The sequence below is a fragment of the Lytechinus variegatus genome, chromosome 1 (assembly GCF_018143015.1).
Source record: "Lytechinus variegatus isolate NC3 chromosome 1, Lvar_3.0, whole genome shotgun sequence".
Lineage (NCBI taxonomy): Eukaryota > Metazoa > Echinodermata > Echinoidea > Temnopleuroida > Toxopneustidae > Lytechinus > Lytechinus variegatus.
The window spans coordinates 75,767,551-75,794,225 of NC_054740.1; the positions used below are offsets into that span (position 1 = coordinate 75,767,551).

The 26,675-nt window shown below is 36.1% G+C and overlaps 1 protein-coding gene across 14 annotated transcripts in view; it reads right to left on the minus strand.

The window, feature by feature from the left end:
• LOC121423244 (titin homolog) overlaps positions 1 to 26,675 on the minus strand; it is a 58,363-nt gene that overhangs the window by 25,590 nt on the left and 6,098 nt on the right. For 7 of the 14 annotated variants that reach the window (XM_041618587.1, XM_041618593.1, XM_041618645.1 and 4 more), the window contains exons 5-19: positions 18,102 to 18,380; positions 16,572 to 16,755; positions 15,878 to 16,060; positions 13,625 to 13,666; positions 11,951 to 12,129; positions 11,217 to 11,369; positions 10,566 to 10,670; positions 9,717 to 9,867; positions 8,685 to 8,960; positions 7,957 to 8,151; positions 7,345 to 7,614; positions 6,406 to 6,630; positions 4,621 to 5,541; positions 3,011 to 3,220; positions 919 to 1,005 (exon numbers count right to left, since the gene is read on the minus strand). In XM_041618587.1, the coding sequence (XP_041474521.1) occupies positions 919 to 1,005; positions 3,011 to 3,220; positions 4,621 to 5,541; positions 6,406 to 6,630; positions 7,345 to 7,614; positions 7,957 to 8,151; positions 8,685 to 8,960; positions 9,717 to 9,867; positions 10,566 to 10,670; positions 11,217 to 11,369; positions 11,951 to 12,129; positions 13,625 to 13,666; positions 15,878 to 16,060; positions 16,572 to 16,755; positions 18,102 to 18,380 (3,460 nt within the window). Of the gene's footprint in view, positions 1 to 918; positions 1,006 to 3,010; positions 3,221 to 4,620; positions 5,542 to 6,405; positions 6,631 to 7,344; positions 7,615 to 7,956; positions 8,152 to 8,684; positions 8,961 to 9,716; positions 9,868 to 10,565; positions 10,671 to 11,216; positions 11,370 to 11,950; positions 12,130 to 13,624; positions 13,667 to 15,877; positions 16,061 to 16,571; positions 16,756 to 18,101; positions 18,381 to 19,079; positions 19,681 to 26,675 lie in introns of those variants that run through there. The other 7 variants (XM_041618637.1, XM_041618577.1, XM_041618606.1 and 4 more) reach the window with 7 other exon arrangements.

Below are 26,675 nucleotides of genomic sequence, written 5' to 3' on the forward strand. Positions count from 1 at the left end.
AAAAAGCTGCAACGTTATCTATTTTGCATTCGCTTTAACGTATAAATAGCCTTTGTGCACTTATGGTAAGTTAGTAGAGCCAAACAAAGCCATTTGAAAATGCAAATTTTAAAATGCAAAAAAAACAACAACATAAGCATACAAATCACTAGCTTGTAAGCCAGGCAGCAGTATAGCGATCTCGCACAAACTCAAGTGGAATATACCCTGATATGACCACCCAGTTCAGAACCCACAATGAGAAGAGTTAATCTATTTAAATTTTGGAATACAGAGATTTCTGCAACTTATCATGGGTTTTGAATTGGGTCATCACATATTCTGATTCACTTCTGAAAACAGGAATCATGCTACATATAAATATATATTTTTTAACAAATTAACAAATAGCACAAAATCATCAGACTTCTTTGAAGTTGGCATACTAGCTCACATGATGAGAAAGACACATAACCAAAAGAGCATCAAAGCATAATTTTGTAGAAAGGACTTCATATGAACCAAGAAATCAGTAAACAATCACAAAGTATTCAAAGATAGATATGTAGACAGCACATGCATATACACACCAAAGTATATACACACCAACCAACGAATCGTTAAGGGGGGGGGGTATATCCAACAAAGAGTCAAGTTTAATTAATGTTGTATTAAGTGCCAACAACATGAAAACAAATGTGTAATCTCATTAATGAATATGCAGTCGAGCACATCCCATGAACATGACCTGACCAATGTGATGATGCGTTATAAGCCACATTAAAGTGCAATTTTTAGTCATGCTTAAATCTCTCTGACACCCCCGGGTAATATCACATTGTTATATGAATATGGCTGTTTTCAAATATAAAGCAAGCTTAAATTATTGCATAATAGCATTAAGTGTGATTTTTCATTTTTGATGAGCATTTCTGCTACCTCTTGATGTTTTGCTGGCCCTCCGGCTTCCCTTTCCCTTCCAGGTATAGCTGAAATTTTGGAAGGACTGTGTAACATCGAGATCCCCTGAACATTCGCGACATAATAGGAATATAGACAAACACGTTCAAAATACAAGGTACATCTTTAAACAATACAAGTACTAGTAGAAGACACGGAGTGAAACAAACATACATCATAAGAGGGAAAATACTTTCTTTATGTTAGGGGATATTGCAAGAAACTATTGATTACAAGTCAATCCTAGGTCTGAAAATAATCACAATTCTGAAAATCATCACAACTAATTGTGAATTTGCATATAAATGCTAATTCATACTTATCAATCAGTTCTCACAATCAACAATAATCAAAGTTCCCGGATGTAGCGCACAGCATGAATTTGCCTCTATCACATTGTGCACTGAACTAGACATTCTACTTCTTGTTCAGTGATGTGTGACCCAAAAGCTTATAGGCCCTGTAAAACAAAGATTAGCGATCAATCGAGCGATTAATCACCAATTTGAAAAAAACAATTCTGATTTGTTCCCAGTCAGCCTACTGAGCAAAATTAATTGCTAATCTTCATGGTGTGGGCCCCTGGGGGGTGTTTCATAAAGCTGTTCGCAAGTTAAGAAAGACTTTAAGAACGACTGGTGATCCTTTCATTTGGTAAACGATATACACCATTGGCAATGGTTTGGCGTGTAGGAAAGGTTCACCAGTCTTTTTTAAAGTCGCTCTTAACTTACGAACAGCTTTATGAAACGGCCCCCTGGTCTACTTGTATCCCAGATAGTCTAGTCGCAATCGCTTTTGCACCGCGTCCTCTGCATCCTCAATCTCTATTATATTTCAAAGAGGAATCATTGTAAAACTTGCTACTTGTGTTATCCCTCTTGCTGTATACTATTCTTACCTTCAAGTTGTTACTGGGTCACACAAGAATGCGGTGCTAAAGCGAATACAGCTAGACTAACACTACATGTAGCTACGGTAGGAGTAGACAGGGAGTGAGCTACATCCAGAAAATTTTGGTTAATGTCAATAGTGAGAATTTCATATTCAAAGGTGGTAAGGTTCAAACTATGTAGCAGTAACTTATTAAACAGTCACATGGATATATAGGGCACGAAAACAGATTCCCATGAAAGCATTCTAAGAACCTATCTATATTATAGCAGCTATCTGCTACTGAAGGTCATATTTCCCCCCTCGGTGGTCACTATACATGTAGAAAGCTTTCACTGTATTTTCAAATTGCACATAAGTTTTTGAAATATCCCCATAGATAAAAGATAAGCATGGTACATCCATGGATCTTCTACTCTGAGTAGTAGGTCCCTGGTATGACAGATATTGACATGTAACACTTTACAGACTACAAAAGATCTAAAACTAATCTACAACTTACATCCTTGAATAAGACATTAATGCATTTTCAGCACTTGACTTTAATAGAAGATATCAACAGGTATCAAGTATTAGAAGAGACTACAGATAAACTATCAACGAGTAAGCAGTACTCGCCATTCCTTGTATTTTCTTTTTATATAGCTTTCAATTCAGTACAGGTTCAGATTTTATAGACAAAAAGGCTACTGATGAAAATTACCACATTATATCTGTAATACTCATTTGCAGAGCTACCTACAAAAAAAGTAGAAGTCAACATAAATTTCAGTGTTTATTCACAGAAATATTTTTTTCATTTCTATTGTAATTATGAAAAAAGTGAAATGTTACCAATAGAAAATTTATATAATTTCACTTATGGTGTTCATTTCGTATTTCATATCTTAAATGTTACATTTCTGTGCATCTCATTTTCTTGTCATATTTTAGTATTAGTAATTCATTTTTATATATGTGTGTATGGGGGGGGGGGTGGCATTATCAATACAACTTTTAGGTTTTCATAAAAACACTGACTCTCAGCAGACAATAATACATTGGATAGGTGTATAGGGATACTAGAACATAATGAAAAAAAACAGACAGTGAAATAGTAATGTTTTAAGAAGGAAGATGCCAGAAAATGAGAAAAGAAACAGGAAACAAGTCAACTTAACGTGATTTGACCTCTCACCTTTCCCAGAATGCACAGAGTCTGCTTTGATGGAACCTTGTGTAGAGGAGGATTTCTTGGAATAGGTCACGCTCCGTCTAGTATCAGACATCTTATCACGGCTGGACTCAACAGGTTCAGACATAGGAAGGTCAATGACCCCTTGACCCAGTTTGACTGACCTATCAACAGTCTTTGTCTCATCTCCATCAGCCTCAGATGGAAATTCATCTGGAAAAAAGGATGATTTTTAAAGGATTACATTTCTATTAATTAATTCTCAAATTACTGGTTCTTGATAATTCATTGCATCTTTTCCCAAAATATAGAAGTTAACATTATCAAGATCTTTCTATAGTAAATAGTATTGTATTTATATAACTGAGAGTATGATTTTTTTTAAATTAAATACAAACATGTAACAAAGAAAATAAAACCAATGCCTAAGAATGACCTACAGTGTACAATAAATAACTGATTCAAAAATATTCTCCAACATTCTCCCGCAGGATACAATAATAGTTGGGGGTAAATGGATATAAGTTACGATGTTAAATCTGGGCTCTGTATCAAAAAAAGACACAATCCCTTGTAAAAGTTTAAGTCTTTGGAAATCTATGTACTAAAAGTTTCACTGAGTATGGATCTCATCTTTTACATTACAGAGCACACCCCCTTTTTAATATATACGAATATAAATATATTGTGCTGTGAGATGGGTGGTTGTGTGAACTTGATATTCACTGACACTGTGCTGCCTTAATCAACAGTGAATGATACATATACTGTACAAGCGGACTAACAACATGGTCATGTACAAGAAAATGAACCTCACATAAGAACATATGATAGGAATGTACCCTACAGTGGTGTTCTTATTGATTTGTTCCCTTGTGTTTTGTTTAAAAGTATAATTGAATACTCCTTTCCATACATTTTCAACAATCTTAATTGACTTAACCCTGTGTGCATCCTTTATTGGAACATGGTAGATATTTCATTTGTGAAGAGATAATGATGATGAGATTGGAAGATTAGTGCCTGTACTGTAAAATGTAAGAGTTACTCTTATTCTGGTCCCAAATGACTGAAAATTACACTCTAACATCAAATTCAGTATTTTTCATTAAGGGGAACTTGATTTTGACTGGCAACTGAGTAATGTTACTATGGTAACATTGACATATTTCGCAGATTTATCTTAATCCTTATTCTCCTCGAACCATACACATGAGATACATGTTATGTTCACATGAGTGATAGTATGTCTTCATTATATTTGTCAATAACATGCACAATGTTAGAATACACTTCAAACATTTAAAGCATCAGCAAATTCAAATTCAGCTAGAATGGGGGAAAACAAATACATCATAACAGTACAGTGAAATGTGCAGTTAATAATAAATGCAATTTGATTAAATACAAGGTATAAACAAGCGAATCTACACATTGCAAACTGTACAAAACCACATTGAGTACGGTGATGAGATCAAATTTGACTAGCACAAGATGAAGTTGACAATATCCGATGATCGTAGGTACAATGTACCAAGTTTGATGAAGAACACAAACATACATGGGGGCTTGATGATGCCATGGTAAGCAACTACAAAATTTGCTTTAAGTACTTTTCCTTCTTGGGTCTGTTGCCTGCAGAGATCCAGCCTTTTCTTTGAGTGAGCGCTTCCATTTTCTTTTCCACTTCTTGAGGTAGTCCTCTGGTTTTGGTTGCTTGTAGCTGAAGACCGTCATGGACAAACCCAGACCTGACTGAAGTTGATTAGCACTGTCTTCCAGATCAGCTTTGCTATCATCATCTTCACCCATATCAGTCTCAATGATATGGTCAATGCCATCTTCTATGATAATGTCAATGATACCCTCAATGACAAAGTCAATGACAATGGTTTCAAGAGAGTCCTTAAAGACACTCTCAATGACATCCCCTAGGACACTATCAAGGGCATTCTCAATTGAAGCAGGGATGTAGGTGACCTCAACATCGATAGCAAAAGGAGCATCTTCATCACCATCAGTGGATACCACTCTGTTGCTCTGCTGATCAAGGTCGCTCTCATCTTCAATAACAGCATCACCAAGAACAGAGCCTTCCATATCGCTTCCAATGTTCATGTCATCGTTTTGTCTCCCTTTATTGTCATTTTCCCTGACATCTTTTACAGTTTCTCGGACCTGCACAGCTTCTTCGCTGACAAATACATGGTAATTGCATTTGTCATCGTGATCCATTTCTTCAAGGTTCCCTGCGCTGCTTTGATTCCGAGTAAATTCTTTACTTTTTGTCTCACCGAATGAAACTTTTTTGACACGGCTGTTTCCCCTACCATCACCTTCATTGCCATCTTGCTCTTCAGCGATTACTTCAATGTTGTAATCGTGTTCCTGATCAACATCCTGGTCGAGGCTGCTAAAGGTAGGAGCAATCGCTCCAATAGTACGGACAAAGATGCTCTCATCGTCACTTGAATCAAAGCTTGCATTAGTAACAACATCTTGAGAGGAAGAAACAGAGGGCAGAGAGGCAGGGACTAAAATAAACAGGAAGAGATCATGCAGTTAGTATTAGAATCAAGCAAGAGTAGTAAACACAATACAGAGAAGCAATAAAATGTGTGTAGAAGAACGTGTACATGCTCGTATTAAGAAACAAGATTTGATAGTTTAGAAATTATCATCTTTTAGAAATCAAAATTAAAGAGAGTGAATAGCCCAAGGCAAGATGCAGAAAGGATAACAAATAAGATCTACTCTTTTGGAAAGTGTCTTTATATCAAAGTATGAAAACTGTAATTTTCTCACGATTCCCCCCTGCTGCGTAGAAAACTGTAAAGTTGTATACAACAAGACGAGAATAGAGCTTTAGTTGAGACATCGCTTTCCATATGTGACCAAACTGAACATTTTAACTTTTTTGGTTTATGTCCTTGTACTATGAGTTATATAGATAACATCACAAAGGAATTTTTTAAAGATCCTTATTAGATCCTAGTTATGAATATTCTACTGATAACATTGTGTTGTGCTTGACAATCTAGGTGGTAGGGAGAATTGTAGATGAGCACATCAAGACTTCTCAAAATATTAAGGAATACAATTTGAAGTCACTCATGATAGATTATTTCTATTGTTGGGAGGGCTGTAATTTTTAAGCATGCAAGACAGTTCAACTCATATATGAATTATTGAAATTATTACATGAAAATTCTTCAGTAATAAGTGCTTTTCTACACTTTGGATTGTTATGGTCTACAATATTAATTACACCAATTTGACACCAAAGAATTCAGAAGGGCGATGTGCATGTTAGCTCCATATCCGTGCAACAAAACTAAACCAATGAGTGGTGCTGGTTAGAGTTGAATTAAAGATAAACCACAGTTTGAAGCCAATACCAGTTATATTAGAATGTGCTTCGTCTTCATCAGGAGACCCAGCTACATTGTCGGTTGAGCCAACGTCTGATGTTTCTTGATTGATTTCTGTTTCGTTTGTTTGCTCAGGATCTGGCTGAGGAACAGGTGTGGGTTCTCCAGGAACCTCCAAGGATTCAGAAGGTTCAATAGACACCGAGGCTATTGAAGGGGGTTCCTGGGTGGACTCAACAGGGCTTGCAACTGCTTAAGTCAAAGATAGGGTGGAATCAAAGAGGTACTTCAAAGACAGAAAAGAAAGGTCATAATAGCAATATACACCAAAAGAAAGCCACAAGAAATAAATAAAAGTTGGATGAGTTGCAAAATGAATTTGTATTGCATTGATATTTCTGAAAATGGAAGATAATAAAGTCTTTAAAGAAAGTAAGGAAAGTTGTTGGAAATATTTCTGATGAATGCTATCTCAATAAAAGGTTTTTAAAGGAATATCAAAAGAAACCATGTGAAAAAGGAAAAGTTGAATGAGTAGAAATTATAAGACGAATTTGTATTGGGTTGTAATCAAATAAAGCAAATATAAAAGAAAAGATAAATCATGAAATCTTCAAAAAATGAAGAAAATATTCTTGATGATTACTATCATGATGGCACAATAGTACACTATTACGCTTTTGAATCCCCCCCCCAAAAAAAAAAAATCACTGTAAATAGCATTGAATATACGGGCATAAGTAAGAGAGATCATTTATAGTAAAATCAACAGTAGACATAGAGCAAAGATAAAGTCAAAAGTTTAAGACTAATGCATTGCATATGCACATGAATCCTAAAGATAAAAAAATTACTTTTTTGTCTGAAGCATAATCAAACATGCTGTCTACCTGCAGAAATATCTCTATTGCTAGCTATACAAGAATTCTCAACCTAACAGTTTGAAGCATTACAATAAGATCTTACCCTTATCAGCTAGGGAGCCGACGGAGGGGGCATAGGTGCTTCCCTGCTTTGATCCAGTGATTAGTAAGTCACCTTCAGAATCACCAAACAGGACGCTACCATGGCTGCTCTTCCCGCTACCCTTGTAGGAACGCATGCTTTCCCGTAGACGTGTAGGTACAGAACCCGCAGCACGGAAGCTGAGTGCTTTCTCAACAGGACTGGCTAGGTTCTCCATGCTGTGGCTCAGGTGACTGTTGATAGATAGGGCCACATTGCTTTCTCCAGATCCTGAGAAATAAAAAAAAATTAAGAAATCATGATCGAGCAATGAGCCTATGAACAAGGAAGGAGCAATGATAAAATAAAAGGAGCAATGATAAAAAATAGACATATAATTAATAAGTGATAATGGCATAAACATTGCTAATGAATAATACTCTACAAGAGTGAATGATTGAAAAAATAAACAAGAATGATTGATTTGCTTGATTTTATTTACAGTTGTATGATTTCTCTCATTCTATAAATACATGTAACTCTAATACCTCTAATGTAAGATAATTCCTCCAAATGTATTCAGTTTTTTTTCACAATCAGTTTGAACATAAAGAAGAAATTCACAATGCTTACCTTTACTTGCTTTGCTAACTGCACTGTTTTTAGAAGAAGCCTTCTTTGAGGACCCCTGGTTTGAAGACCGTGGACTCTTTGTCCATAATTCTTGGTCAGATGATGCCCTGTCGTTTTCAATCTCTTCTCTCTCAGCTTCTTGGAGAAGGTCATTTTCATTGATGTCGGCTTTCCAAATGTTTGTCTCAGACGAAGCTGGATTTTGAATAAGGACTTACTAGATTACAAAGTGATTTTATATCACTACTTCAAAATAATATTTTCTTAGAATTCATAATTACGAAATGATAAAGATCCCTTATTATCCCATTCATATTTGTCCTCTTCGTTGTTATGCATTTATAGCTTTTGAAAAGGAAAGGAATGATCATTTTTACTGAGATCGTAAGAGCTGCATACAACTTGTTAATAATTAAGGACATTTACCATTTATATGCACATTAAGGCCCATGTAGCTTTGCCTCTTTCAAAAAAATATGCTTAAAAAAAAAAAAAAATATTCATAACATAATTCAAGGTTATGATGCAATACTTATGATAAAAAGCAGCTTGCAGGCATAAAAATTCATTTCCTAAAAACTGAAGATCCGTAATATCATGCTTACAGGTATTAAACAAATAATGAATAAAATATTTTATTCAACACTTTAATATATGTAAATTAATCTACACTTAAACATTTTTTTTCAAGATTTTGATGAACTGAAATAAATTTTCAAAGAACTTACAATGAGTACTGCTTTTTGAACGTGTTTTACTATGACTTGACCATCCCACCGACAGTTTACTCTTTGCACTGAGCTTTGGGTGTTGTGGTGTGGGTGGCTCCATTGTGATGACAGGGGGTCCAGTGCCCTGCTTTGGTGGAGGGACTGGCCTCATGAAATCTCCACCAGCACCTGCATTCCCTTCAAATGAGTTTTGGATGGGTGGGAGGGGCTGGATTCCAGCAAAATTTGAAGGGTAGGTGTGATACATGCTGTTCTTGACTCTTCGCTTAGAACCTTCAGGTATCAAAAGATATTAAACGATAAAACAAATAATGACTGAAATGACAAAATTATATGGAAGATGCATTTTAAAAAAATGATAGCATGCAAAGCGAGGTAATATAGGAGATGCTGATTCATTTTCATAGAAGATCATAATGCCCCAATTCAGAAATGGTTGATCTTTCAGATAATACAAAAAATTATATCAATGAGCTTATCATTCCTATTATCAATGCATTAATCACCATTATACAATAATTAATAGGATAAAAATGAAAGTTGCTGGTCTAAAGGTCATTAACTTTAAGGTTAAATGAACATGCTTGTAATGAAATTTTGGTTATTCACCAGGCAATGGCAGTGAAAATCAACAATCATGTTATCAACTTCTATAATCATAAAGTTTAGCTGTTTTTTCATATACATGTAATGATGTCCTTATTTTATCATGATTATTAATGCATGAAATCACATATTTGCTCAAAATCACTCATGTTATAATTTTTTAGTTGAGATATTCAATGTAACATTCTAAACAATGTACTTCATTTCATATCTTTCTTAATCTTCCATGTAATACTTTGACTTTCAAATTTCAATTACATTCAATGAACCTTATTCAATAGCGAAACTTATTCCATCATTTCAGCATCGAGTGAACTTGTAATTAAGAATGGTAAAGGAAAAGTAATCATATGCTTATAAACTCAGTTGTACATATTAAACCCATCAAAATACATCAACAAATTGAAATCAAGGGATACATACCGTGAGGCCATTGAGAAGGTGATGTTGAAGGTGGTGGTGCCGGTGGTTTCATTGTCTTGCTTCTCATTGACCTATACATGTCTAAGATGGTCTGATCAGTGAATGCCGTTGCGCCACCAATGATGTTGGTTGAGTTGCTTGTTATAAGATTCTGCAAAGCAAATCATGAAACAAAATAAGACAAATACTGAATTAGATACAGATCTTAGAAAATATTTCTTTTAAGTCACACTAAGAGAAAACTTTTGTCAAATCCAACAAATAGCATTGGACTTCTTCATTGTAACTTTCAAAGATTTTTTTTACAACCCTTTGCCGAGGCACTTATCTTTTCCAATCCATCACATCCAAAGGTCATTTTGATACACATGTAGCGCCTTTTCCTTTCGGTAACAAAGAGCTGCGCACATACTACTCCAAGTATGGGCTACTAAAACAATAAGTAAATACCTCAGAATGGTCAGCTTAGTCCATGAAAGTCGTTGTCCTCTTTAGCAAAATAGATGATATTCAATAGATTTGTTGAATTGAGGAGGCTTTCATTTTCACTGATTGTTTCATCAAGCAAATATCTTTGTGCTAATTAATGAAATTGCTTAGAATAGTTTTTCATTTATATTTTTGAAAACACCATGGCATGTTATTTGCATGACGAGTTTAAGGAACCGTATGAGAACCACCACCGGTATATTCTTTAGTTGTATGTGGGTCCAGTTTGCAGGATCAACTTACAGGGAATAAGCTCCTAAGTTGTCCAGCTTTCCCTCACTCATCTTGTGAATTTTCATCAGTTTCTAAGTTCCACTTCTACTTGAATAACTACGTCTTTGACAAGAATGATCGACTTACCGCAATGGCTTGTTCCATATCAACATCTTGTGCATCAGGAACTTGGAAGGATGGACTACCATAGAGTGTCATGTCAGTGTCTGTTCTTCTCTGTTTAGGCTGGCCCTAATAACAACAATAAATATAACAATAATGGTATCATGATAGACATAGTCGCCATGATGAGGATGCTATCAATTATAGTATTATATGACTATCCACCAAAAAAGGCAACAATTAGTCTTCATGCAAGGTTTTCTGTAAATGGCTGAAAGAGTAATTTGGCCTTTACAAATAAAAATTTAGGAAGTTAAATCAAAAAGACAAACTCTTCTACTCCACAAAGGTCTCAAATTTAACCAAAACCGACATATACGATTTTTTTTTAAGATTATTTTTGTTTCTGAGCTGCTGAAATATTCAAGTTTGAACAATAACCACTAGTCAAACCTTATTCCTTACTTAAAGGTCTCACTTGAATTCTTCTGAATCAAGTGCTTGTTTGTCTTATTGTTGATCAGTTTTGACTATATAAGCTATATACACATGTAGTTTTAAAGCTTAGGAACTTCCTTTTCAAACTTATAACAAAATCTCTAAGTTCATTTTGGCTAACTTGTGAATTTTCAGGCAGACTGCCGCATAAGAAAAAGCAGTAGGTGATGGACATACCGAAAGGAGTGGCATTGGACGTTTGCCACTAGAATCAGCAGAATCTTTCTCGCCATCTTCCGTTTCTGTTTTCTTCTTTTCATTCTCTTCTCGGATCATTCTGAGATGTTGCTGCTGATGGAGGGCGCTCTGCAGCAGTAGCCTCTGAAGAACCTGTCAGAAATTTTGAAACAAATTTTTTGAGGTGCATTTATCTCTCCTTTAACCCATCAAATACAATTTACACCATGTTTCTTAAAAACCTTATCAATGACAACTGCTAAAATGATAAAATCTGCTCAAAGTCATTGAACAGTCACAGACATTTGTTACACTAAATTGTTTGATACTTTTTATATAATAAAAATAATTTGAAAGATACAATGTCAAAACCCTGACAGGGCCATTTCTCCTATATGCAACCTTTTTTTAGGGCAGGACAATATTGATGCTTTTACAAATGCTGTATCAACTCTTGACTCATAAGATAGTTATTTGCTGTCATAAATGATCGCCTACATGTAACTTGTAGAAAACTGCTACGTGACAAATGTTTATTGGTTGTCATGATCAGTCACCTGACAAGGGTTGCTTTTAATGGATAAAACTTACTTAATCATTTTTAATAAATTAGAATCACCTAACTTTGGGTGTTTTCAAGACATTATTAGACAAACCATTTCTATAATTCCAACACTTGCATCGTTGGTCCTATTTTTTTTTCTATAATCTGAATGACACCAGGTATCACATACCTGTCTCTGTTGGCCTTCATCTAGTTGTTCATACTGTACAGCATGTGGTTTCTGCTGCATGTCACGTACAATCATTGCGATCGAACCTGGCAAGTTGAAAGGTTTCTTCTTCTTGGCCTTACTTCCATTCTCAGTGACATCAATATCAGCATCATAGCCATCATCGTCATCATAGCCCCCTAAAAAAACATACCATATATCAGTAGGCAAGGCATCAGGTTTATAATTTCTAGATTCTGAGAATGTACAAACAGATTTGTCTACACACTATGTAATGCAAAACATAAATAGCTCAATCAATATAACATAAATAATTCAAACTCAAAGTCAAGAGCATATGAACGATTTGAGGCAAAGGAAGAGCAATTTTGCAAAATAAAAGGAAATATTATACATATACATTTAGAAGCTTTAGCAACATTCTCTCCTATCATGCATTAGCAACAAAATTTTCACAATTTTAAATTTTCCAGTCAATGACAATGAAACAACAATGAAATGCAAATAAAACATATATAAAGGCATCATAATAAAATCACTTTGACAGGTGATGCAGTGGTCCTAAGTACTGAACTGGAAAAGAAAATGCTACATATAGTGAATAAAAAGCTGTGCATTACAATGATTGCATTAAAATGATTGGTTTGCTGAAATAAAAAGTCAAATGCATGCTCATCCAAAAAGCACATGCAACAACTGCTGTACTAAATCTAGTCCAGAATCTGATTGTCATGATTCCACTTATTGCAAGCCAAATAATGGCATCGTATACATGTGCCCCCATATACACCAAGCATACATTTTAAGTTTTGGAAAATGTTGCCAAAATGGGTGCAAAACTCAAGGACAATAGAGTAAAAAAAATTGAATTATCAGGCCAATGACAAGCATAACACTGAAATTTTAAGTGTTATTCTAGTTCAATTTTATCTACTTCATCCAAACCACAAATTAATCGGCTTGGACTTGAAGTTTTAAGATCAAGAATATCATAGATAAATTTGGACTGGTTGGGCAAGACAGCCATATGGTTAAACTTTAATTACCATTTATTTGATCTTAACTTGATATGAACTGACTGGACAGGGTGGATATACAAGTTTTACAAATCTAACACCACTGAGCAAACTCGAATTGCAGTAAACAACAAAATTAATCTTTTACTGAACCACAAACATATATACATCTAAAAATTTCTAGGATTGGGTAGAACTTTGGTAATCAAAGAGTGAAGGAGTCTGGTGTGATGGGGGTTATAATGCATTATTACTGAACAAGGGTTAATTTTGGGATTCAAAACTTTCAAAAAGAGTAATTCAGATAAATGGGGATAATAAATAATTTGACTTAGCAAAAATGGAGTGATTTTCACTTGGTTGAGATAACTGGAAGATACATTGACAGATTCTGGACATCTTTTAGTATTTTGGAAGCAAACATGAAGATACAACCTCTGAAGAAGATGGAGTGTAGTGGTTTCATAGTAACCAAGTATTCTTTTATAGGCATGTATTGATCCTGAAGAAGAGACCAACCAAACTCAATGTTTCGGCAAGTGCGTTCTTTTAGTTCTTTTCATCTTCAGGAGACGACAGAATACATGGTGTACAGTGAAACCACTACACTCAAACACGAAGATACATATACACATAATTTATCATATCCATTCCTTACACAATCTGTCATAGATCTCATCCAGTGTTAATGCATGACCATCTTTGATGTTACATTTCAAGAATAAAGTTTGAAAAACATTAATGATCACATGACACTGATGTACCATGAATTAATTTCAGTTGCTCTTTAGTAATAAACATTTATGATCCAGTAGACCCCTGCTCCATCGGATTTCCAAAGTAGTATCAGGGCGCCCCGAGACCAGTTTCGGGCAGGTTTCTAATCCAATGTTAACGCATAAACCTACCCAAGCCCCTTCTCAGCAAACCTATCTCGGACCACCTCACGATGTGTTCTGAGACTGCTTTAGATTCGGTGTATACACAAACCTGCCCGAGACTGGTGTAATAGGGGGTCAAAAATATAGGTCAACTTTTTGGAAACCAGTCTCAGGGCACCCCGAGACCGGTCTCAGGTAGGAAATCCGGTGTAACAGAGGTCACAATTTTCAGAGATCTGAAAGATAATCTCAAAATACATGTTCCATGATTTAAATGAAACATGGGCCTTACAATGGAAGTGTTTTTGCCCAAAATACAGTGATCTTGGGTTTCATTTGCAACATTGAATTTAAAATGGTGTTGATTACTTATCAATGAAATATTAATTCTTCATATAAGTGGAAAAAAGGGATGGGGTCATTCGAGTTCCCTGACTGTACAGAGGAAAATTTATGTCTCCAAAACATTACAAATCCAACTTATGCAGTTCTCAAATTCTTTCACATCATCATTAATAGTAGGCCTACAATATAAGTTACTTTTTTTACAATAATTAAAGGACTTGATTAAAGAAATGAATACAATTTTTTCTCTCTCCTTTTTTTTTGGGGGGGGAGGTAATTATCACATACTATGCCCAAACTCCAAGTAAAGGACCACATAAGGCGGTGCTGCACCATCCCAAGTTTGCTCAATCTCGAGATTTTAGCCCGATTGGCCCTCTTCGCAATTAATCTTGAGATTCAAGAAACCCCGTCTCCACCATCGCAAGAAGAGCGATTCCTGCTCGAGCGAGGCAACAGGCCTGATATTCCGAGCATGCGCACTTACTGATCTTGGAGTTTCAACGGCCTGCACTTTTGAATAACTTCCCGTGATATGCAATCAATGTACTCCTTTCACTAGCACTTTCGCCAAATTCTACCAGTGTTATGCAACAATCCTCTCAGCTCAGCCGTGCTCAGCGAGTGAAGAAGTGATGTATTCTTCGTTAAATATGATGGCGGAGAAGGAGGCAATGACAGAGAGAGAGAGGAGGAAAGATATGCTATTTGCTCACATTTTGCGAAGGGATAAGACGACAGTGTTGTTATTGACTATGATCATCGTCGATAATTGGCGCATCCCCCATCGGTCTGGTCTCTCCCAAAATCCATTCACTGGTGGGACACCATTGTTGCTGATTGGGGAATTGATGAACACTTTGCGATAATGTCTATTTGCGTGTATAAAGCTGACTTTTGCATGCGTTCGGTACGATCGCGATATGTTTATGTTTTGACCAAGGCGGAAGTGGAACGCGAATTGCATTATGGACTGACGTCATGAATAGATTACCGAGTCCAATCTCGAGTGCGTCTGCACCTACGAATTAGAGGGATAATTGTAAAATAGCGTGCTATTTTGCAAATAATCCCGAGTTGACTTGGGATTGCAATATCAAGATTAATCCTGCAAACTAGCGTCTCCATTGCAAACATTCTCTAGATTTTCAGATCGGAATAATTTGCCGGATCAGAAATAGCGCGCTAATTTGAAAACTTGGGATGGTGCAGACGGCCCTATAGAGCTGTAACACTATCTACATAGTAGCCTATTTCTCACTTTCACAACATGTGTAACTTTTTTTTTTTTAAATACATTTTTGTGGTTAGTACCATAGTGACAAATGAATTATACAAAGATAATCATATAAAGTAAGGGTACAAATCTGGCCTACATGTACCCATATGGAATTGTATTTTTGGATATCTGGGTATCTGGCCCTGCAAATGGATTCAGTCTTGTACCAGACCAGATTCAATGTCCTGCATACTGTGTTGCTGATGCACAGCACATGACACCAAGGGTAGAGTGAAAAACAATTGTTTTGAAACACTGCCAACTCCCCCCCCCAAAAAAAAAAACCCACATAGTTACATGGCCAAATTCACCCACTGAGCTAAGTTCCTTATTTCATTCATATCTAATGCTCGTTCTACACAAACGTAAGATAATTGATGAATTAAAATATACAGGTATTTCTTACCAGCATCTGTGCTGTCAGGCCGTATCCTATAAAATTCTAAACTTTCAAATTCACCCGGTGACATAAGCATATTACGAGTGACTCGGTATGGCAAGGGAACATGAGAGAGATCATCGTTGATTCGTCTGTACAAGTTGGGAGCAAGAACATTTTGCTGGAAGAGATTCTTGTCCCATATATGACCTGGAAGGGAAGAACCGGAATGTTTAAGACATTTTCTCAGATTCTAAATTTTGTTTCATCACTGAAAGGCAAATTGGTAGAATCAACTGATCTTAAATTGAATCAACTAAGCATAAAACACATCACAAATATAGTGCACTGAAGTATTCAAAATACAAAGATGAAACAACCAACTTTGCCCCATCATTTTTTTTACAAACAATAGAGGCGTTTACCAGCAAAAAATGCTGTCCTGCCAAGTTCCTACGGGAGTTACCACAAACAGAAACAGAAACAGAAAATCACCGACATCCATAAACTAAGGCATGCCTTAATTTTTATTTGAGGTACTAGTAATGCCACTTTCCCAGAGGGCACAAACATTTTTTAAAAAGCACAAAAAATTTCTAAGGGAATGAATGGGCTGGTGATTGGGAAACCGAGGCCAGTTAAGAGGGCATTCATGATCATGGTCTTGAATGGACTTGGATTACTTCAATCCCTGAAAGGCATGAGAACCATATCACCTCACCTTCACTTCGGAGGTAGTTAAGAATAGAATCATCCCAGCTCCTTGACCAGTTGGCTAGGTATCGCTTGGCTGAGAATCCTGGACGGACTGTCTTGTAAGGCCCATGGGAACGCTTATTGTGGACGAAGCCAAGGAATGGTTCCTGACTAGGGTTCACCTGTGATGCTGCTGGCTGGAAAGATTGCTGAAATAGATAAAGCAAATACTTTGTAATACACTTGATTTGTTTCGCACCATTTCAATTTTTACAATCAAATGCTTAAATTGCACAGAAAAGTAATAAAAGAAGATCTAAAGCCAAAAAGATAGAGAAAAAAAAGCAAATCAGAATTTCAATATAATGTACATGTACATACATGTACAATAATTAAAAGACAAGCCAAACCCAACAAAAAGTTGATTCAAATAAAACTAGAAAAATCCTACAAGCATAATACTGAAAATTTCATCAAAATTGGATATGAAATAAGAAAGTTATGACATTTTAAATCTTTGCTTGATTTCACAAAACAGTTTATATTCAAATCCTTGTCGATATGCAAATGAGGAGACTGATGACATCACTCACTATTTCTTTTGTATTTTATTATATAAAATATGAAATATTCCAATTTTCTCTCTGTTGTCGTGTGGAACAACGATTAATTCCTGCCTGAACATGTGCAATTAGCATTAATAATACTACATGTATAAGGTTCCATCAAGTTGGTCCTTATTGTCAAATCTGTAAAAAAATAAATAGTGCAATTTGTATTATAATTCAAACAATAAAAAAACAAAAGAAATAGTGAATGCGGGACATCATCAACTGTCTCATTTTCAAATCACTGAGTTGGGCATATCACTGCTTTGTGAAAAATAAGCGAAACAATAAAATGTCATAACTTTCTTATTTTACATCCGATTTTGATGAAATTTTCAGCATACATGTAATGCTTGTTTGATTTTTCACTATTTATTCAAATCAACATTTTTCTTGGGTGGACTTGACCTTTAAATAAGGAGCATGATTTTTATGATTTTTTTTAAATTGTAAAATGGTTAAAAGATAAAATACTGGACACATAAACTCACAGTAATATCCCCATCAAGTATATAGAAATGTATTTGTCATTGCATGCCTTCTGATGTGGTTCAGTGGCTATACCCTCTTATGCTTCAGTATGTTCAAGCATCCATAATTTACATATATTTTCTAACTTCACTCCTCCTTCCAACTTTAAGAAAGTAGCATAATTAGTATAGCTATAGGATAATATTACCTAAGATCCCCCTTTTGTGTGCCATTTGCAATAGAGAAACCAAAGTACTATAAAGCAGCACTTGTGATTTGGCATAACCTCATTATACCAGACAGCATTGAAAAAAAAACTGTAGTAAGATACATGTATATAAGAATTTACTGTATCAGTAATCCTATCTAGTTACCTATTCAGAGGCGCAGAGGGAAGATATAAAATAGAGAGAATATTTGAAATATGATGAGAATACCGGTATATGTTTTAATGTTGGATGTTTTTTAAATCTTACCTGTTTCATGCTACTACCATATGACAAGACAGCATTGCGTAGATCACTAATTGAGTTGAAATAACTGGTATCTTCTGCCTCCATTGATCTTTTCTTTACATTTGCCCCCTCCTCTGAAGTCAGAGCAAGGTCCTCAGCATAGAGAAGCAGTGCCCCCTTTCTAGTGGTGTAGGTTTTGTGAACCCTGACCTCCCGTGGTGAAACCTGCTCCTCTTTGGCCCATGCATGCTGCTGTAGGGGTGGAAGGTAAAACCTGCGTCCTTGGATATTGTGGTAATCCTGCAACAGTCAAAGTGTAATATTGGTTTAGTCATTACTGTTATAGCAAAATAAAAAAAAAATAGAATTGTCTAATATCATTTGATATTAATTGTTACTAACACTTTAACTTAAGTTTAGTCCATCCAAACAAGAAAGTTGGTTTTAAAAATGTGGTAAAATTAGAGAAAAACATTGTATGAAAGTTTGGTGAAATATAATCCATGATCACAGTTTAACAGAATTCTATCTTTTTAAACAATGTCATGTCACCGTCAGCAGCTCACACAAATATCTTGTAATGTATATTTTATAAATTAAGTCATAATTATTCATTTCTATTTTAAAAATCTAACGGTCATTTTCCCCTTCTTTTTTGGCAATTCCATATTAAAAATATTTACGTCCAACCCCCTATACATGTATGTGGGAGTGGGCCTTCATGAAATTTTCTGTCTGTGAATTCTTGTTCTTTTGACAGTCTGTAATGTTCTGAATATTGGCAAATTTTGTTTCCTTTTGCGTCCCTTTTTTTAAATCCGTGATAATTGTTAAAATGTAAGCAAATTATGGTAGGCCTAACCCGATCATACAGACAGCAGATTTTACAATATCAATCAAATCGTTATCACCCTTATGCTAACTCTAACAACTAATTTTAGGCATATTAGTATTATTATCAGAATTACTCAAGTCTCATTGCATGAATGTTAAATCTACCTCTGGTTCGAGGCAAACTTCCAGTTTTCTGTGTCCATGTTGTTGTTTTTCCTCTCCTATTCCCCGGCTCAACAATGAAAGACCAGGATTGGAAGACTTTGAAACAATACTTTGCTGAAGACTAAACATGTTTTTCACGGATTACATTCCACGTTTTACAAAGGCTTCCTGATTCTCTGCAGTAGGTCACGGCCTAAATTTCATTGACATGTTATGACCATCAATCCCGGCATCAATCATGACCGGCCTGGCCTGGTTCACGTCCGCCTGCGCCTCGCCCTACCGTATGTCCGTGCTATATTCGCATGCCCCAACTTTGTCTCGCTAGCCGTTGGCCGTTTCTCGCAGCGCCTCAGCCGCAGCAAACACAGATTGGCTTCATCTCTCCAAATGTCTCCAAATTGAGCTTTCAATATAGATGTCTGCAAAAAGATAATACTTGATCTTATCATTCACTCCTGAAGAACAATTGCGACGTACGGAGTATTCAATATAAATTCTTAAACAGCTGTTAAAACTAGCCGATCTTCTTGGGATAGCAAAATCTTAGCAGCCTATGGGCATCGCCATATTGTTTGATCACATGACAGGGTTGCCGTGCAGCAGCGACGTCACGCATATTTCGACGACGGGTGGTCGAAGCGGAAGATCGTCGCAGCGAGTGATCAATAAATCGAATCTTGGAATTTGATAGGAGAATGTCACACGGAAATAGCATTCATCTGGAGTCAAGTTTGACACGTTTTGGGGAAAAGAGGAGCAAATTATACAAAAAAATGATGATGACAGGCTCTAACCGGGGCTCAAAGGCCTGTATGCAAAGGAAGCACAATTCGCTCCTCTAGTTTGATTAAGCTCCCTTTTTCAGCATTTCGAAGGTTTTTTTCGTTTTGACCCCCCTATTCTTTGAGTCTTGCGAAATATATATATAATTAGTTTCCTTTTTCCTCGATTCTTCCCCAGGTCGCCCCCACCCCCTCATGTAGAGGTAGGCCGCGACCTTGACCAGGACAATCATAAAATTCGTCATCAACAATTCAACATGATTACCATTATCATCATTGTTTGGGTATTTTTGTCATCTCATTTCTTTTGAGGGGTTGGAGTAGACTAACTCTGCCTCTCCTCTTCCGAAAATTTCTTCCCGTTACTTTTTTCCACTTCTCAAGAGGTCAATTATGCTCTCTTCTTCTTCTCCTTCTATGATTTCATCCCAGTATAGCTTCTGTATGAGCTTCCAAAGGGATTACTACATCAAGTAATAATAATAATAATATATAGGGTATTTATATTGCGCACATTTTTATCCACCTTGTTAGGTGCATGCTCAAGGCGCTCCAAAATTACCCGGCTAAGCTAGGCGTTCATAGCGCACACAGCTTTTTGAGGAATTACTTCCTACCGGTACCCATTTACCTCACCTGGGTTGAGCGCAGCACACTGTGGATCAGTTTCTTGCTGAAGGAAAATTACGCCATGACTGGGATTCGAACCCACGACCCTCTGTTTCAAAGTCCGAAGACTAATCCCATAGGCGGATCCAGCTTTTGGCGAAAGGGGGGGGGGGGCGCACTGCCGAGCGGCGCACATATTTTTGCACTTCACCGGCGCCATAAAAGAAAATGTTGAAAAAGGGGTAAAGTCTGACCCTGTCAAAACACGCACACATGCATATATATATATATATATATATATATATATATATATATATGTATATATATGACTCATGAGATAGAGACACATATCTCACCGACAAATTAATGCGAGCGCGAAGCGCGAGCTGAAATTTTTAAAGTATACTAACCTGAAACAGGAAACTGGTGCCTGTTTAGGACTGTTTGTAGTAACTCATGAGGAGGATACATATCTCACTACACAGATAATGCGAGTGCCGAGGGCGAGCTGTTATTTACTTATATTCTGACCAGAAAGCTTGATATTCTAAGCATTCTTGGTACCAATGATTAAGATGGGTATCTAAAAAAAATGCGAGCGCGAAGCGCGAGCTTAAAATTTTGATATTTCGATCTGAAAAAATTACAGTTTAATGTACGTTTTAATAAAGAACAAGATTATATCCAACAAAAGATTATTGCAAATCGAAGCGGGAGTTCTTTTGAGGTTCAGAACTAAAAACGGGACATTCTATTCACCTATTTTTATCATGAAAAGTATGGGGTTTTGCTACAGAAATGATGCGAGCGCGATGTTCCAATCTGAAAAGCGGATAATTTGAGCACGATTTTAAATAAAGAACGAGTTGTGTAGCTCAATCTCGTTTGCTGATTTCTATGTAACATTACCATCTTATTGTATTTTTGCACATGCGGAATTATTGGGGGAGGGTAAAACGATATGTTTGCCCCCCCATATTTTCATTGGTGGGGCGATCCCCCCTGCCCCCCCCCCCCCGGATCGACGGCTCTGCATATACAATGATGCTACATCATGAATCATTTGGAATACATCACAAATCCAGGTTTATTTATCATTCCATTTTCATGTACATGATGTATAGGCCTATACACAGAATTTGGTATTTTTGTATATTGTGATGCTAAATGATGAGTAATTTTTTTCTAATTACTTTGATGAAACTGGATATAATGCTTATGAATTGAATTCAGAAAGAGATCCTTCAAGACAGAGCTTTGGAAATAGTTCTCCAGTTTTACAGGTATCGTTATCTTTGTTTTAAACTTCTTCCAGAGTGATCAGAGGAATAATATTTAACTTAATGGAAGATGAAAATAAATCAAATTTTGTGGCGTAAACATTTAAACGTTAAAACAAAGGTATTGACAAACTGTATTTATACATTGAAAATTATATTTAGCGGTTTAAGGTCTAACGAATATACGTCTGGTTGCGTAATTATACACTCGCGGTAAAAGCAACGGGTTTTAGCGAAGTTTTGGACTAAAATATCGAATCATCTTCATAAAACACTATAGTAGCTGTATTACACTAAAGGCCAAAGAGGTGGCACAATGTGGAATGTGTAAAGAAGAAATGTGACTGACCTTTTCTTACTAAAGCATTGGAAAATAAGATCAAAATTAAAGGATTTGCTTTACACTTTAATATGATTCTGGGATTTTTTAAATAACAAATTAAAGATTTCATGACATCTGTGGGCAACTTTCCCGCCCCACGGCCCCATAGTCCAGTCAATCTAGCCAGAATAGGGGGGTGACCCGGCACTAATTGCAACACTTGATTTTCCACTGCAATGCTTTCCATCAAGGTCCCCTTAACAACGTACTAAAAGTCCCCAAAAATCCAAGCAGTGGAAATTCATGAAATTTGCATATTATGCAAATTAGCCATAAAAATTTAGAAAAATAAGGAAAATAGTCCAAAAATTACAAATTAAGTGTCCAAAACAATTTAATTTGAGCGAAAAGTAATGATAAATAACTGTATTCAATGTTTTTACTAAAATGCGCCAGCGAATCTACCTAATTTGCATATTATGCAAATAAGCATCCTTGTATGGAAAAAATGTCAAGATATTGTGCTTGTTCTCATATAGACTGCTCGAAAACATTTCATTTATGTAGACATTTTTTGTTTTTTTTTGTTTTGGACACTTGCTACTATCACTACAATTCATCACAATGCCTGAAAATTAATTTGCATATTATGCAAATTAGCCATTAAAAATAGCAGATAGGGAAAATAACACAAAGATTATAAATTAAATGTCAAAAGCAAGCAATTTGAACAAACTTTCACGATGAATAAATAAGTACAGTGTTTTTATTTTAAAAAGCTAGCCAATCTGCCTCATTTGCATATTATGCAAATCAGTATCCATATATGGAAAATGTCAAGAAAATTTGATTTTCTCACATTGACTGTTGTTCAAATCAATATGCTGCTATCACTAAGCATGCATATTTATCCTAATGTAATTTGTATTTAAGGTAAAATACTGCAAATGTGTTCTTCACGTCCTAAAGCCATGTTGTTAGTCTGACAAGATGATGGGATTGGCAAGAACAAAGCACAGTATTTGAAATTGGTGAGTAGTTTGTTAGAGCTGACGTCCGTTTCTTATATGGATGGGAACGACAGAAGGAAGGCCAAGAAAAGCAAACTTATGGCAGGTGAGATCTGATGAGTAGTCTCATTAAGAAGTGTAGCAGAGATTCCATCTGGTCTAGTAGCTTCATGCAGGTTGGTTTCTTTAACAATTTCTTCAGTAGTTTGGCTACACCCGCTTGACTAAAAAATATGTTTTCTGGCCATGTCTGGGTCAGAACAGGGTTCCAGGACTTGCAGAGCAGCGTCATCATCATCATGATCAGTGGTAAATACTAAGACTAATAATCAGTTGTCTTCCAATGTAGTCATAGCATGATAACATGATATTAAGGGCTTTCAACATGCTAGTTGTTACAGCCTGGATCATTGCCAATCCGGTCAACAAATGGTGTATTACAGGCTTGTCTAAAACCATTCTATGGTCCTAGTGTAGCAATTCTGAGCTTCACCAGATGCTTTAGGAGCTCAACATGCGCAAGCCTTCCTATAAAACTCTTCTTCCGACACAATGTCCAGCGTCTATTAAATTGAGGCATCTTGTGTCGGAAGAAGACATGGGTAATGGTTTGGTTCTTGCCAAAGTCCTCTTGATTAACATTCAATCTCCTATGCTCGACTTGTCGGATTTCAGTACAGAGAGTTGTATGATTGTCCAAAGTACATGTGCATGACACTATGAATGTCAGCATTCCTCCAGACTAACATCCTCAGTCGTACCATAATTTCTGACAGGTTTATTCCTCTGTATACTCACATGCAGTATAGCAATGAGTAACACAAAGTGGCAAACAAATCCTGGAATGGGTACACACTGTTTAATCATTGTTGGATGGTATTTGATGGGGATGTTAAGGGTGTTTCGTTATGTTGTGCCCTCTTGTTGGAAAGGCAATCATCTGGTTTAGTCCTTCATCTGTTAACGTCTACTTGGTTGTTCATTGTCTCACTGAGGAATTTCCATTTGCCATAAATATCAGGAAATTGATATCATTTGCATACGATTTGCTTAGAAACTACAGCTACAATATTTGGAGATAGTTGCCATTCTTAAGACATTCATCAAAGAGGAAAGAACAGAAAATGGATGCTTCATCCTGAAGCAGCAACTGGATTCAGCAAGAACGTCTAATCATGATTCCTGTATCTGGGAAAGATGTCTATATACACTTTAATCCTTTATCATGACTTTATGAATGGCTTTCATGTTGCTCGTATGGGCAAATGCTCATTGGTACTCTTATAAACCATGCCCAGAGATCTCGTGATTCGAGCAAGTACTCATATTCACCACCACAAGTGGTGTGCTACAAGATATTCGAAGCTAACAAGCTTTTATTTGTACTGGGTGTGACATCTTGTGCTGATCACTTGGCAATCAAGGAGAATGCTAGCGTGGACTATACTAGCAAGAAATGCAAAGACTCTACCAAGTCAAGGAGAGAGCAAGACTTGGATGAAGCATTCAAGCATTCAAACAGTGGGACCCATGTAGAACTGACTCATCATTGCACAACATGAGTGGGGTATCTGCTCCGGTGGTAACTGCTCATGAAAAAAGTCAATATCAACCAAGCAAGGTCATCAAGGTTACACATAATCTACGTGGAATTTTAGAGGAAAATATCACAAGTTTCCTTTATTATTTATAACATGCCGGATGCTTATTTGCATAACATGTACATTCCACTTCAGATATAGATCCACAGAGGGGAGACCTTAGAAGGACCTTTCAAAGACCAAAAATTGGCAAGGTCTTAATTTATACAGCAGTCTCCAATATCACTGAAATTTGTCATCTCTGTTGTGGAATGACTCAGAAAGACCCCTCAAAGAACTCTGAAAGACACCTGTCCTATAGAGATCTTTCAATGGTCTTTCAGAGATGTTTATGCCTTAAGTGATCTTTCAGAATTCTTTCCATAGACTTTGCCTGATCTTTCACTGATCTTTCATTTATCTTTCGATGATATTTCAATGATCTCTCATGAGTCTTACAGTAATCTCCGTAAAAAGCTTGAGAGACTGCCGAAAGATCATAGAAAGACTAATAAGAACTTTGAAAGTTCATTGAAAGACCATTGAAAAATCATCAAAAAATAATTTTACTGTAAGACCACTGAAAGACTGTTTTGGCGTTTCAAAAGTTTTGGGACTCACGAGGAACATAAAGACCATTGAAAGATCTATCATGAATCGTGAAAGACATCGGAGATCTTTGAAAGTTCATTGAAAGACCCTTGAAAGATCAAGCAAGTTTTATCGTCTTATAGCAGTCTTTCAGAGGTCTTGTTCTCTGTTGAATGGGGGTTTAACTGTTTGTGTGAGAAAAATCAAAATTTCTGGGGGTTTTTTCATACAGGGATGCTCATAATTATATATGCAAATGATGTAGATTTATTTACAATTTTTTTATTTGAAGAATTATTAAATTTGTAAAGATTACCATGAGCTTCCGTTCAATTTATATTGTTTTCCGCACTTGATTTCCAAATTTTTGATTATTTTCCTCATTTGCAAATTATTATGGCTAATTTGCATAAAATGCAAATTTTGTGATTTTCATATGATTGTCTATTTATTGACTTTTAATATGGTATTAGTTTCCTGTAAGGCATTTCCATATTCCAATTTCAATAGATAATCTACTTGCAATGTTTGAGGAATATGTCACCAGTGTGTTTTCTTGAATATTTATTACATGTTAGATACTTATTTGCATAATATGCAAATGACACTACAGACACTGAGCTTAATATTAATGTTTTCAACGTCCTTAGTGATAGCAGCATAGTAATTTCAACATTATTCAAATTTTCAAGCAGTCAATGAGAGAAAAATCACAATATCTTGACTTTTTTTCCATATATGGATGCTTATTTGCATATTATGCAAATGAGGTAGATTTGTTTGCATTTTTGATTAAAAAACATTGATTAAAGTTATTTATCATAAATTTCCGCTCAAATAAATTTGTTTTGGACACTTAATTTGTAATTTTTGGACTATTTTCCTTATTTTTCTAACTTTTTATGGCTAATTTGCATAATATGCAAATTTCATAAATTTCCACATCTTGGATTTTTTGGGACTTTTAATATGTTGTTCAGGGGACCTTCCTGGAAAGCACTGCAGTGGAATATCAAGTGTTGCAATTAGTGGTGGGTCGAACCCTATATTGACTGGACTATATTCTACCGGCGCTTATTTATTGGAATCAGGGGACGCTGATCATTCTTGACCGGCGCCGATTTAAATTTAGGTGGCGCCGGTTAAGACAAAGGCAGCGCCGATTTAAACAAGTAGTACTGATTATTTTTACCGACGTCACGTAAGATTCAGGCAGCGGCAATCCATAATCGACTGGCGCCGATTTAGAACCAGGAGGCGCCGATTATTCTTGACTGGCGCCGATTTTTAACCAGGTGGTGCTGATTATTCTTGACCAGCCCCGATTTAGATATAGGTGGCGCTGATTATCCTTGATCGGCGCTGGTTAAGAACTCAGGCAGCGCCGATTTTTCTTTACCGGCGCCGATTTATAACCAG